The 15,261-nt window shown below is 35.0% G+C and overlaps 1 protein-coding gene across 5 annotated transcripts in view; it reads right to left on the bottom strand.

Annotated features, from left to right (window-relative positions):
* FCHO2 (FCH and mu domain containing endocytic adaptor 2) overlaps window positions 1-15,261 on the bottom strand; it is a 94,026-nt gene that overhangs the window by 57,501 nt on the left and 21,264 nt on the right. For all 5 annotated transcript variants that reach the window (XM_074569286.1, XM_074569283.1, XM_074569285.1 and 2 more), the window contains 3 exons: window positions 12,771-12,875; window positions 7,051-7,149; window positions 5,847-5,943 (listed from right to left, as the gene is read on the bottom strand). In XM_074569286.1, the coding sequence (XP_074425387.1) occupies window positions 5,847-5,943; window positions 7,051-7,149; window positions 12,771-12,875 (301 nt within the window). The remainder of the gene's footprint in view (window positions 1-5,846; window positions 5,944-7,050; window positions 7,150-12,770; window positions 12,876-15,261) is intronic.

A 15,261-nucleotide genomic window follows, 5' to 3' on the forward strand; every position in this document is an offset into this window, starting at 1 on the left:
ATTAATCAAATAATCAAGAACTCAACTGAGTTCACTGAATCAGAGATCAGTTGAGTTAAAGCCCAGGTAAATTTTTTTTTTTAACGTTTACTGAATCAAAGCTTTAATGCTTTATGATTCTGGTAACAGGCAATGCTGGCAGCATTAACGAACTTGTAAGGAATACAAATTAAATTGCTTTTCTTGCCATCCAAATAGTAAACATTATGGTTTTATCAACAGTTTTGCAGTCTACAAAAGTCCATACTGCTTTCAGCCATGCCAAAACACACCACTATTTTTTAATACTTTAAAATACAAAATGTGTTAGCTCTCCAGAAAGAGAGCTCCCTCAGACTAGACAAGGATCACTAGCACACTGACAAGAATGTCAGGATATTTTTTTCTGATATGCGTTACCTTGTGAGGCAGTGGAGATCTTGACATTATAGTTGTCCCAAGTCACTGATAGATTTCTCAACTCTAGACTACTTTATAGCCTCCCCAGAAAGAATTTCAAAACAATAAAAAAAAATAATTCTGAATTAATGTCTCCATTTGACATCCATGACCTCAAACTCTCCCATGACTGGAGTTACTAGGAGCCTTGAGACAATTTTTTCTGCATGGACAAATAAAGCAAAATAGGTTTCAGCAGCCCCAAAAAGCAACAGACCAAACATTTTTTTAACCATCATTACTGACCAATTACTGACCAAATTGCCAGTTTCTGGATTTAGCAGTGGGAGGAAACAGAGTAGGAATTTCACATCTGTCCTTTTCTAAATTTTGCTGTCTGTGGAAATGCCATTTGATTAAAAGGACTTACACTATTATTCCTAATATCTAAAAGGACAAGGGGAACAATCTCCTATAAGTGCAAGAGCCAATCAACAGCAACCATGGATAATAAACATTGTAAAGTACTTTTGTTATCATTTAATCCAAAGAGCTGATGGATTGCAAGGCACTAATTTTTACCATGTTTTAAAAAATGCAAACTACTTCTAGCCCCTACATAAAGTTCAAATTTATTGAATGGATAATGAAAGGAAAAAAGAAGTATTTTTAAGGGCTTGTGTTTTCCACAGCCCAAATTGTAGATGCCTTTACTGGTACACTTAGAAGATAACTTGCATGTTGTCTCTCTTTGCCTGATCTTCTCTGCCTACTTGTGTGTTGGAGCAGTAAATAATATTCTGGCTTATTCAGATTGTGAAAGATGGATCAAACTAGCACAAAAACAATGAATTTTTTTTATCATTAAAAGATGACCCAGCACCTCTCTCACACTGAATAATGGCACAGCACATGTAATAATTGCCATCTGCCTATCATTGTTTTATTGGAGGGCTAAGGAGCCAGCAAAGATTACAGATTTCCAATTTTGTCTGTATTACAATAAAAAAAAATTGATTTCGTCTTTATCACTTTTTTAAGAAAAAAATGCAAAAATAAGAGGAATAATTTAATAAATTAGTAACAGCCACTAACAATGACACCAGAACAAATTAACGAAAACAAATCATCTAGATTGGACAATGCAGCACAGCTGAGTCTTCTCATTTCGCCTTCAAGGTACCTTCCAGGTAAACTGTGTAGTAGTGGGACAAACACACACAGTTAATTCCCCACATATAAAAAGAGAGAACAGTAATTCAGTAGCTAAAAATTAAAAAAACTTTCATGACCAACTACAGCTATATAGGCATTCACTAACCTCTTCAAACACATTAGATATTATCCCAACAATTTCAGACATAAGATCTAGGAAGAATGTGACATTGTACTACCTAGCAGTTTCTGTTTCACGTGACATCAACTTTTCATACTAGAACAAAGCAATTTTTTAATAAATTATTAGAAGATTAAGTAAATACAGCTAGAACTCATTGATATGTTGGACAGTCATTTATCTGCAATAGCCATCATCTCCATTATTGACTTAACATATACTTTGGGTAGAAGAAAAACAGACATTTTCTTCCATATGATAAATGAATTTTACAAAGAACAGGGAGCAAGAGCTCACAACAGAAAAATGATTCATCAGAAGTGGCCAACAAGTTTTGAAGTACGCTGCCATGTGAGTGACAAAAGCACCTTCCAACCAATGGTATCAAACCTGCTATTAGACCTAACAGCAGGAACATATGATAGAATCAGAGAATAGTTTGGGTTGGAAGGGATCTTTAAAGGTCATCTAATTCCAACTGCCCTGCATCTTCAACCAGATCAGGTTGCTTAGAGCACCGTCCAACCTGACCTTGAATGTTTCCAGGGATGGGGCATCCACAACTTCCCTGGGCAACCTGCTCCAGTGCCTCACACCCTCATTGTAAAAATTTTTTTCCTTATGGCTAGTCTGAATCTACCCTCTTTTAGTTTAAAACCATTACTCCTTGTCCTATCACAACAGGCTGTAATTTCTTGTCCCCATCTCTCTTATAAGCCCCCTTTAAACATTGAAAGGCTGCTATAAGGTCTCCCTGGAGCCTTCTCTTCTCCAGGCCTAACAACCCCAACTCTCTAAGCCTGTCCTCATAGGAGAGGTGTTCCATTCCTCTGATCAACTTTATGGTTCTCCTCTGGACCCACTCCAACAGGTCCATGTCCTTCTTATGTCGGGGGGCCCAGACCTGGACACAGTACTCCAGGTGGGGTCTCACCAGAGCCAAGTACAGGGGCAGAATCACCTCCCTTGACCTGCTGGCCATGCTGCTTTTGATGCAGCCCAGGATGCGGTTGGCTTTCTGGGCTGCAAGCACACGTTGTTGGCTCATGTCCAGTTTTTCGTCCACCAATATCCCCAAGTCCTTCTCCTCAGGGATGCTCTCAATCCCTTCATCCCCCAGCCTGGATTGACACTGGGGGTTGCCTCGACCCATGTAAAGAACCTTGCACTTGGCCTTGTTGAACCTCATGAGGACCACATGGGTCCCCTTCTAGAGCTTGTTCAGGTCCCTCTGAATGTTAGAAATGGTTCAGACAACACATTAAATTCTGACCTGAAGCCTTACTGGTTATTGCAGGTCCTGCCTGTTTTTCAATGTTTTACAGTAAGTGATGGGGTTTTTTTCAGTTAAAATTGAAAGACTAGCAATTGGATGTACACAGCTATTTTTTTACACTTAATGGACTTGAGAAAACAAGTAACTAATACACCTTCTTCAAATACTGTATTACTAAAAATTACAAACTAAAACTAAACTAAAAGTAAAAAAATATTTAACGTAAATTCAGTAAGAACTAGGTAATAAAGCTGACTAGATAAGTTATTTAGGAGGCAGTTAAAAAAGAGCCATTGCAAAGAAGTCCATAAATGAAATCAAAAGCCTCACAAAGCATTACGGCTTGATAGAAACATTATTTGTACTAGAGAAATTATTAAACTCTAGAAGCCCCTGTACATTATGACTCCTGGTGACAGAAATTAGCCACCAGAGGGAGCCCACATAACCGGATACAAAGAACATCGCTCTACAATGAGAAATTTCAGATACGCATACAAGAGTTTAATAGATAGATACAAGCCTGTATCTAGAAAACTTTACTGTAAATTGTTTATAATCCACTTACCAGAACAGCCCTCCTCAGTACTTGATTTCAGATTCATTCTTAATTTTACAGATATAAATAAAGGCAAGAAAAACCTACTATGAAGAACTATAGCTAGAATATACTGAAATAAACTAAAATACTTTGTTATGCATTATCTTTTTAGTTTATTTTTTATCAAAATTCAGTATTTCAGAAAGCAGTCCACCATCTAACTTAGTACACTAGCCCACAAATAATATGGAAGGGAGAATACCTACATAGTCCTGGGGAATTTTAAAGTATTTTCTTCAAACAGATTTAGGCCTGGGATCTTAAGCAACAATGACATCCATAAGGCATTTTTGTACGTTTGGTTTTTATGTCAACTCAGCATCATTTTTATATTGAATATTTAAATTTATCTGAGGAGCCATCTCCTTTTCCAGCCTAATTAATAAATACATCACACACAGAAAGACTTCCAACATTTGCTCTGTGAGTTAAAATACCTTTCTATTAAGAACAGTTCTCAAATGCAGAGAAGTATTTTTAAATCAAGAAAATGCAGTCCTTACCATGCTAGATGTTTCCATTTCATTCTTACAAGCCTGATACCTCACTTTGCCTTTCAAATTTTTATAATTGTCAAAGATGTATGATTCTAAGTTAATAAAATGAAAATAACAGAAGCAGTAACCACAATTAACATCAGTAGCGGTCAGTGTTACTAGTCTTTGACACCTCACAACTTCTTGCAAATTTGTATTCTTTTACTGCTGAATTTACCAGTGCTTTCCCTCTGCACCATGACTGCTTTACAAAGTTGGTATCAAGACAATAACTACCACTGTAAAAGAAAATTCAAGGTGCATACATTTTCACGCTAAGCACGCTATCTTTCCTCAGAATGCTTTGCTATTAAAAGAGTTGAAGAAATGGAATGTGCTATGGCAAAAGCAAAAAAAATTTGACCCCAGAGTACACAAATGGGATTTGAAGAACTCTGTAAAGCAGCAGACAAGTACAGAGTGTGTGTACCTTCTCCCACTAAATTAAAAAGTGTTACTTTTCTTAGGATTACTATGCTGTCTAGCAAAAAAACCACACGCGTAACATGGATGACTTGAAGTATGCAGTGCTCTAAAATACATTAGCAAGAGTCTTTGTAACCCAGGGAGTCAGGATCCTAAATGCAAGATGGAGATCCCTAGCCACAACATCTCAGTATAGCTAGTCAAAGAGGTCTGAACACTGAATTTTCACCTATGTCAGACCAAATGAATTTCAACCCCTGAAGTTCATACTTTTTATTCCTTAATCCTTACTGAAAAATTGCAAAATACACAGAAAACATTTGAAAATTGTTCCGTATACAATCCTACATCAGCCCACTCAGATATCCGCATTAGTGAATCACAGAAAGAATATGGAACAATGTTATGTTAAAAACACCTCACAGAGGCATTGTAATCATATTTACCAATTTAATATTAATTCTCAAGATCTACTCTGTTATGTACATCCATGCTCTGAAAAAATCCTTTGTGCTTCTATACTAGAAGACAGAGATGCTGGTCAGAATTCTCAATGCTGAAGAAAACAGAAAACAGTAGTACTGAATTCCTGTATTCACACACCTAGTGACTGTGTATTTATGCCCAAATATTAAAGTGAACTCTTTATTTTTCCTGTAATGCTAGATACACAGTACTGTGAGGTTGTCTTTTTACACCAGTCCAGGAAGTCTTATACACCACACCCAACAAGCAGTACTTTCAGAAAGTACTACTCAATTGGCTGCTTAGTAAAGAAACAACCTAGATACAATCTATTAAAATGGATAATTTTGCAAGCTAACCAAATAAACTGCTGCAACTTTTCCGACAGTTCAATAAGCAGCTTTACAGACATCTGTTCTGAATATATCCATAAATTTATATTAAATAAAGTTGTGAAATATAATTTATGCAGAAACACATACCAGACAACATATAGTTTGTGCAAGGAACTTCATTTTCTTGACAACCTTGACTGATGTACCATGGAACAGTATAGTTTAAAATCTTCCCTTAAGGTCTACATAGAGGAACTCAGAGCTACAAATTACCACGCTTTATGAACAGAAATACTACATGTATATAATAAATTATGTGTTATCAATGTCTATGAATCATTTAATATCAAAGCTAATGAACTCTGAGAATTTGAAACTGTAAGTACATTAAAATCTTAACATATTAACAATCAGGAGTTTGATCTTTTACTAGGAGTGGATATCTACTGTTTTAAAATTAACATTTCCTACTCTGTTATTTTTAATCTCTTACCAGGTCTTTCCTTGCCAGTTCCTTTTGACTCAGCAAATTTCTGTATTAAACTCTCAACTGTAGTATTTGTCATGTTATTAATAAACTCCTCGTGCACCTTCAAAAAAATCACACCACACACAAAATGAAATTACAAACCAGTAATTGAAAGAATGTAATTAACTTTAAGAAGTGGTTTTCTCTGGAGTTAAGGTTGAAAATACTACCCTCTAAAATATATTACAGGGGTTCCAGAAAACAACAGGCATTTTATCAAGGAAATCCCGTCTTTGCTTTAGTCTTTGCAACTGTGTGTACAATACAAATACAAATTAGGAATGACAGAATACAGCTTGATGATGGGTCTACGTTTTACTTCGATTTCTTCCATCTAAATGACTTGTGTATGTATCATTTTCTGAATATTTCAGCAACATGTGCCACTACAATGTCAGGACGACAAGCAGTCTCTTAAGCCAGCACCAGTTAAGGGTGTGAACTGTTACTACTGTATTATCACAGCTCCCACCTGCTTGAGTAAAAGCATTACTGTTGTAATGTTTTTGGTCTGACAAAGGAACAGCCACATGTTGTTAAGTTTTTCCAACAAGGCAGTGTGCATTTGCTTTAGAAATAAATAGCAGGACCCTTACGTCCATTAGCAGAAAGCCTGAAAACTGCAGAAAATAGTGACTTTAAGTGTATGCAAATAAAACTACACTTCCAAACACCTAAAAATTAAGAAATACTTACAAGGATTATTAATTAAACAAACTTACATCTAAAGAAAAGATCCTATAAAAGCTTCTGTTACTGAAGATCTTTTGCTCATAAAACCCACAGCATATGAAAAATTTGGAAACTTTTCAGAGTGATATAATTTCAAGTTTTAGGCAAAGAAAAACACAAGTATCCCGATTATGTGTGAAATGAGGGCTAATTTAGTATCTAGGGAATAGAACTTTGAAATACACTAAAAGTTCTTCAATTTGTCAAAATAATTTGTTTTCTGTGAGGACAAAATTTATTTAGACTTACTTGGTAAATTTTGCAATAGTGAATTTAAACATGCAACACGAAGCCATAAAAAGCTTATGTTGAATTTACCATCATTTGAAATATATGATCTTGTAACAACCACAAACACAGTAAAAAATGTTCAATTAAATAGTTAGGGAAAATATGTAGCATAATCCAAACAAACAAATGATAATATAAAAATTACCTCTCCTATTTGTAAGTGAATTTCTTTTATGGTATTTGACAACGATTCTATAATTTCTTTCATACGAAGAAGGTGTGTTTCTTCAATATCTTGAAATTTCTGTAAACCAATACAAGCAATTAATCATAATGAAAATATTTCTTAAAATACTAAATGTGAAATTTCAATAATTAAATACACAAAATGGAATAAAATTCGGAAATATTTTGACCATGGTAATTACAATGTTCAAGGAAGGTGCAGAATTCACAGAGTTATTAAATAATGTACTTTAAAAATATATCCTTTTAGAACCATTACCCAATTTTTTCACATACTATTTAAACTTTTATCTGTCTTGTTTTTTCAAAAAATCTGACCTCTTTCTACCAGAAGAAAATAGGATTAGAGCGTGTTTTAAACAAATCTCTTTTCTCAATTACTGAAGAGTCTCGTTTTTTCATTCAAACCCAGAAATCTCATTTCTGGATCTGTTTTGCACTTCCTTATTAGCACCCTCTCCTCCTGCTCACAATATACACATGCTTTCTCTTTTCCTAGCTAAATCTATATATATCCTTTGCTTCTTTATATATGATTCGTTTGTTTGATTTTTAAACTCACTATATATAATCTTTGCAGTTTGCTCCATTTTACCCAGACATCCAGCTAACAGCCATTTTAAAATCACTTGCAATGTTTCCAATGACCCCTTCCTAGCCAAAGATCAGAACTAAAAAAGTCGTCATTCTCCCCAACACTCAACCATAATTGTCTTGAAATCTTTTTTTACTCCTGCTCTTTCCTAGTTCTCTTCCTATTACTGTAACTGCCCTTTCAAGTGCGTCCAAACTTTGGAGCACCACTTAATCCTCTCTCCAATTTGCACAGGCTTCTCTGAAGACCATCTCTTCACATTTCACACCTCTTGCTACTCTGATTCACAAAAAAACTACATATAAACAAGTCAAATATCTCTAACTTCTAAATTCTTGATCTTTCTTTTGCCATACTTACATACCTTTCTAGCCATCAACCAAGCAGATTAAAATTATTTTACCAGTCTCCTTTAAACACTTCTCTATAATGAATATCAAAACAGTTGGCCCTTCAGAGAATTTTTTGTCTCTTATGTCACTGGAAAGCATACCCCTCCCCTAATTGTTTCCTTATTTCTTGTTTATTGTTTTATACTTAAGATTTAACATCTTTGAAGTAGAGCCATCTTGGCCTTCTGCAGTACGTAATATAAAGAGGCTCTGATCAAAGAATAAAGCTCGGTACAATAATACAACCACATAATTCACATCACAGACATAATCATTAACTAAATGGTTTACATTCACTTTTGAAAGATCAGACCATTAAAAAAGATGTAATGAAATGAATCTGTAATGCTAATGACCAACAAATGCAAGCCACTTCTTAGTGTTTTAAGCTACAATACAAATAAAAATCATCATCAACAGAACCTTTACCTGTCCAACTCAGTATACACAGTTTAAGTAAGCATGACTGCTTTTTATAAACATGTATGTTTTCCTGTAAGTTTTAGAATGTTTTTAAAAAATGAACTATTACTCATCCTTGAACTTTATTTATACATAGACTGCTCAACAGCAAAATCATCCAAACTCAATCCTGCACAGTTCTAGATAAGACAAAGACTTTTAAAGAATAATTTAGCACTTTCAGCTATTTTATCCTTTCCAATAATTTACTGCGATACGTGATTTTAAAATCTTTTTCTATTTAAAAAAAAAAAAAAAAAAAAAAGCTTCTACCAAGGTGGAATATCTGGCAAATAAGATATCATGTCTCCTTAGCAACAACATAGCAATTGCATAATACAACTACAGCTTTACTCAGAAAAATCTTTCAACATGAGGAATTTCTGTCAAATCCAATTTCTAAACAACAGTGAACTATATTTTCCTGCTTCTGTAATCACAATAAACATTCCATGTTTATCACAGCAAAAACCGTAACTTGCAATTCAAGATTAGAAAGATGATATGTTTCGAAATTCAACCTCTGAAAATCACGTACAATAAGTCACTTCACTTTGATAACTGCAGGTAAGACAGGAAATGATGAAAGAGAAAAAATACGTAAAATTTACACAAGAAGATCGGTGGAGTTTAACTAAGAAAAGAGGACAGCTAAAAGTGAGGACATTACTATATGAATACCTAGAATAATGACATAGTAATTCAAGATGTTTGTCCTCAGAAAAACAGTATGTGATAGATTGAAGTTAAGTCAACTTATTTTGCACTGAAAAAGCTGAGAATGCTCACACTCTTCATTGATTTTGTTTTCAGAACTAGTGTATTTCAAGTAAAATGCACTCTGAATAATCGCGGGTGTGCTTCAACAGAAGTGGGTTTCCACATAGTCACGGGTGTTGTTATTTTTCCTGTTGCATCATCTTTAAAGTAGCTCCCCTGCAACCAAACTCTGGATGCAGCTATACCATTATACTCAAAACACATTCTTTAGATAAGACTTACGCTGGCAGAATGGCAATTTTCATTTCCAATGTGAACAGGTGTGGAATGTTTCCAGGTGTCCATTATCACTTTAAGTGAAGATTTAAATTTTAAGTAAAAGAGTTGCTGCAGTTAAGGAACTAAAGGCAAGTGTGGTTTGTGGTGAGAGGTAACTTTGTAGCCTTTTTGTATGGGGGAAAAAACCCAACCCAACAAGATCCTAGCTGTCCGTCCCCTGTCCACCTCCCCCTGAAAAAACACCAAAACACCAAAAAAGCATGGTGAGGTTTTCCCAGCTGTAACATCTGATACAGTAAAAAGATTTTTTCTCTCTCTCTACATCTCAGCCTGCTTTAAATATGTAATACCTATCTAATAACACACATAAGAAAGCTGAACAAAGAGCACCTTCATATTTTGTCCCTTGATAAAAAATAATCTGTTACTTGTCTCGTTCTTTTGTTGTAGTGGATTATTCAAATGGATTTTTTTTTATTTTTTTTTAGTACATAATGAAAAGCCCAGCTAGTTTGCTTGATGAAATGCCTCTACATTTTCCTTCACTAATTCACCACCAATAAAATACAATTCAAATATTCTTCATGTATATCTTCTGTCAGTTCTAAACGAGAACTATTTTCCATTACTCACAGCTTTCTTGCTCACAGGGGACAAGTTTACAGGGCAATTTAGCTTACTGAAGTCATATTTGTTAAATTTTGTCTTATTGTTTCAGAGAGCAATAAATAACTGCGATCAACTGTCTTGTTCTTGTAAGGTAAGGACAGCAGACAGCTTTTGTGAGACTAAATAAAGATTTAAAGCAACCTGACTGAACTTGCTCTGCAGTGGATCAGAAGCGTTCACTGGAACTATTTTGGTGGGGGTTCAGTGACTTCCAGACCAAGGCAGATAACAAACAGGGCAGGACCTTCTTGATCCAGAAGAGCCACACTTGTACATGACTCAGTAAAATGAATGAAGCAGTTTAGTATTTTTTCTGGTATTTCTTCATTTCTTTGTACCAAAAGGTGGGGTCGGCAGCAAAAGTCAGGGTGCATTACGTTTTATACAAACCTGACAATGATGGAGTTACTGGAGGCTCACTGAGCAAATACAACAGTTACATTAACAGGAACACTATAAAAAGTTACCATTTTGGGTAGCAGCAGTATGTGTTCACATGTCAGTTTGATTCCACCTGCTCTTATTTCTGGAAACTCTCCAGGAGGAATGTTACACTTCAATGATTCTTTTGTTGCTATTATAGTATACTTGTTTCCAAGAATTGTTTCAAGATACATATTAGTTAAGTTTAAAAAGGTTACCTAGTCTCAAAATTCTCAAGTGATTGTGATCACAGATGCAAATTCCAATCCTTATCCCAGCCAAATTGCCTAGGAATAGCTAATACGCAAATATTTTAAGTTACAGTGAGAGCCACACAATGCTAAGGCGACAGATGTAAATGTGTAAACTGGACACGTTAAATCAGCTTAAAGATGCCATTCTCTGCCCTGGGTACCACATTGCCTCTGACGTCGTGCCAGCACAAATGCTTGTGTGATCTAGTGCAGGTCTCTTCTGGGTTAAAGCCAACCTTCTTTCATACATTAGTTTTAGCTGGATTAGTTCTACAAGGTAGTTCCTTGCAAAAATACTTGACAAAGGAAGACGCATCGAAATACGACAGTGCTGCTTTTGACAGCAATACTAACTTAAAACATATATTGAAACCATAGCTTCACACATCAGAGATGAGAGAGAAGTACAACAGGCCTTATGGTCTTCACCATGGCACCCATGAATTTTCTTTTTGAACCTGTATTCTTAATAAGGCCTTTTTATACCACTGAGTATCTGCAATCATCACTGTTTTACACTCCACAATAAAAAAACAAAAACTCACAGAACAGTTAAAAGTCAAAGATCTTTTAAAAGAATAAAAAAAAAATAATGTACATAATCAAATGTAACTCAAACTGAAAAACAAAAAAAAAAGCGTGGGGAGTACAGATCCTTCAACCACAACCGAGTCAGGTTACTGCACAAAAAGATGACTTCTGCAAACTCTTCAAGGAAAGGTTGTCAAGACTCCTAATGTAACAGTCATGTTAAAAGCAGAATTTTGCAAGCAGCATGCCTGAGCACTTCTTTGTTGCAAATGTTTGGAATAGGGGGTGGGAGGGAAGAGTGCTGGTATGTGATATGTGTGGTATCTTTTCTCTAACAGCTGTGTTGAGTATCTATTCAGAGATGAACTAGATCAAATTCTAATGAAGTTCTCAAAGTAGGAATGCAGTTTAAAGTTTGGGCCAGGGCAGCTTTTTACATGTCAGCCTACACAACCTGCATGCTGTGAAATCTTAATTTCCAAGAAGGTAAGGAAAACCTTAACACCCTCCCACTTCTATCTTAAAAATACAAGTACAACTGAATCTCCCTAATAATTCCATCTATGCATAAAAATTAATATTTGAACGTAACGAAAAGGGCAAAAAAATTTCAACCAAAAAGAAAATTCTCATCTTATAAAAGCTTTACTAAACCAAGAAACATAGCAAATAAATACGCCAACCACTCCTCAACTAACTATTAAAAGCAGAAATGACGAAGTTTGCTCTCTGAAATCAGCAGCAGTGGAAAAAAGTTTGCTATCAACAGATTTGAGGAAGAAACTTTAAAATGTAACAAGAAGCAGCACATGCAATGATACAGAGAACTTGGTATCCACTGGAATACAGATTGACAGTCTTTAAAAAACCCCAGTAACTTGAACAGATGTAAGATCTTTTCTCAACCTCAGGTAAACCCTGTGAGGATACTTTAACAAGCTGTAACTAAAGAGTTGATGGTATGATAATGAAAAAAAATGATGGATCCCAATACTAAAACTCGTACGAATGAGTACTGGCTGTCCAGCAATTCACAGGATTCCCCACATTATCACAATGCATCTACAATACTTCCAGAAGTTCACTTTGGTTTCTTCCTAAAAATTTCTCCAAAAAGTCTTTCTAGAGTGCTAGTGCTCAACTGTGTCATTGAAGGACAGTACTTTCACAACACACATGTTCAGTGTTTGGTCTTCAAACATGTTACTTGTGATGTGATTGTTCATACCAATTTCCAAAGGAGATCATTCTGTCTCAAACCGATTTTTCAAAAGCTTTGATTTCAGATGTCTTCAGAGATGAAACAGCATATATTAACCTATTTTCAAGGTAACTAATTTAATATAACACTTACCTGTGCAGTTTCTGTCATTTTCTGTTCAAAATCAGATTTAAATGCAGCATATTTCTCCACGTATAGTTTATAAGTATCTGTAGCTTTTTTTGATTTAACTGCTGCCTGTAGGTCAGTACAAAAAAGTGTCAAATGTCACACATACGATCTGATCCAAGGTTTTTAAAGTCACTATTAAAAGAATGCCTAGGATGATCTATAAAAAAAGGGGCATATCAAAACAGTGAAGCATCACAACAAAATTTCACCACCAAATAACTCTGATTCAAGCCATTAGAGATTTCTACTTAAGGCTATATATGTAAACCACATAAAAAAGTAACAAAGCAATTACTTCATTTACTCCCTTCCCCTTATCAACATTGACAAGTTTATAAAATACTGATTTTGAAATCAAGTTTGTGTTGCTGAAGTTAACTAATTAGCTCCTGTCAAAGATCTAGATCTGCAAGAGAAAACAAGAAGAAAGCAGGGTTGGAATACAGAGCAAACAGTTATTTGTGCAATTCTGAAAGAGACCATGCTAAAAAAAAAGGCATAGTCCTCTGTTAGAAATGAAGGAAGAAATTCAAAAGCACAGGTGTTACATCAATGGAAATTTTAAGACTAAGAACAATTTGAAAATGAAGTTAATGCAGAACATATTAATGGTCATACTTATGCAACTCAGTGTTGTTTATAATAGTCCTTTTTGGCTTTATGATTTATTGAATTTTTTTTCCTCATTATTTGTTGCTAATAAACCAAAATCATCTTTCTGGGAGTCTAATATTCTTAAAAGACAAAACAAAATACAGGAGAATCCCAATATTTCATGGAGAACAAAACTGAATTAAGCGATTGTTTGTGGTAAAGAAAAAGTTATTTTTAAAGTTTACAGCATGACACACATGTGATGGAGTTTTTCAAACCTTTGCTATTCTTGCTATTTCTAAGTTAAAAGCCAATGAAAATAACAATCGTCTCGAACACCAGCTTTTTTTTCTAGCTGCTTTGTTCAACATGCCTACTTTAGTTCATTGAAATTTCCCATCAGTTCTAACTCAAAAGTATTCCTGAATTGTTAATGACATCAGTAAAGACAGCTGTGTACTTACGACTTGTTCTAGTTCTGAATAGCTCTCCTTCCCTCCCTCAAATTAATTTCATCTGTCCCATAGTAAAACCAGAAACTATTTCTGACTTGCAATGACTTGTAAAGCTGACCACTACCTATAGCTTTCAAATGAATTAATACAAACATGTCCTCTGGGAAAAGAGAGCTATATTCTGCAACTTTGAAGAGAAAAATAACTGAAACTCATGAATAACAGTACAGCATTAGCACTTGTTCACCTGGCGAAACATCAACCACGACTCCAAAGGAAGAGGAACGAAAGCTACAGTTCTATTTTTCCAATTACAAAGAAAGCTTAAGCAGACCTTAGTCATGTAGACTTCTAAATCCAGCATAACACAGGCTGAAAATACAGTACGAAGAATACGGATCCATCAGGCATAAAAAGGAGAGCATGATGGGTTGCATCAAACCCATTGGTTACTTGTCCTGAATTTTACTTCACAATTCTCACTCTTGCACAGGGGAATTACTGAGAAGAAAACAGTCCTATGTTGTTTCCCAAATGCCATTTACTATGCTGAAAGTACAAGGTGCTCTATGAACACTTGCTTCTAAAAATAATTAAGACTGCTTTGCAATAAAATGATTCCAAAGTTAACCATTGAAAAGGAAGGAAATGCCAAGTTAAAAGACTTAAAAAATCAGGCTTTTTGTAAGGCATTATGTAACTGAAACCCATATGCATGGGATTTTGACAAAACCAAAACATTCCCTGTCTCTTGTAATCATATTTAATGATTAGCAGAATCTCAGTGTTATGTGCTGAAAAGCATCTACAAAAACCAACTACTCAGCAGGACAGAAAAAATGATAAAACACGTGAACACTATATGATTAACTAGTAATCTCTTCTGAAAACAGGATGTGTCTACTCTCAGGTGCAGCACTTGCTAGAACTTCAGCAGATTTAGAGTATGTGAAAGAATAAGGATCTATCAAGAATTTTTTGTCAAGTCACTATAAATAGAGAAGTTCACATGTCAGAGAACAACAGGAAATTATTACACAAGTTAACACTAACTTTCAGCTGCAATGAAAATTGCAAGGCCTTAGATACCCCCTCAGATTCTTCAATAAATCTAATCTCTGTCTTTGTAATAAGCTCTTAGCATATTGGTGGAGATCCCCTACCTTCTGATAAAGTAGTTATTCTGCGATTTTCATAAAAAAATATACTTTGAATAGACTGGCAGGAAAACATCTGCCAACCCACATACTTCTGATTTACGTCTAGAATCCAACGTTGACTGTCACTTGAGACAGAAGCTAGGAAAAAAAGCTAGATTTATATCAAAGATAAAACGATCAGAACATGGTCAACAGGATCACTTTTGTCATCAGTGAAAAGACAATAACCAACTCTATCTGGTC

Source organism: Larus michahellis, chromosome Z, assembly GCF_964199755.1.
Source record: "Larus michahellis chromosome Z, bLarMic1.1, whole genome shotgun sequence".
NCBI classification, from domain to species: domain Eukaryota; kingdom Metazoa; phylum Chordata; class Aves; order Charadriiformes; family Laridae; genus Larus; species Larus michahellis.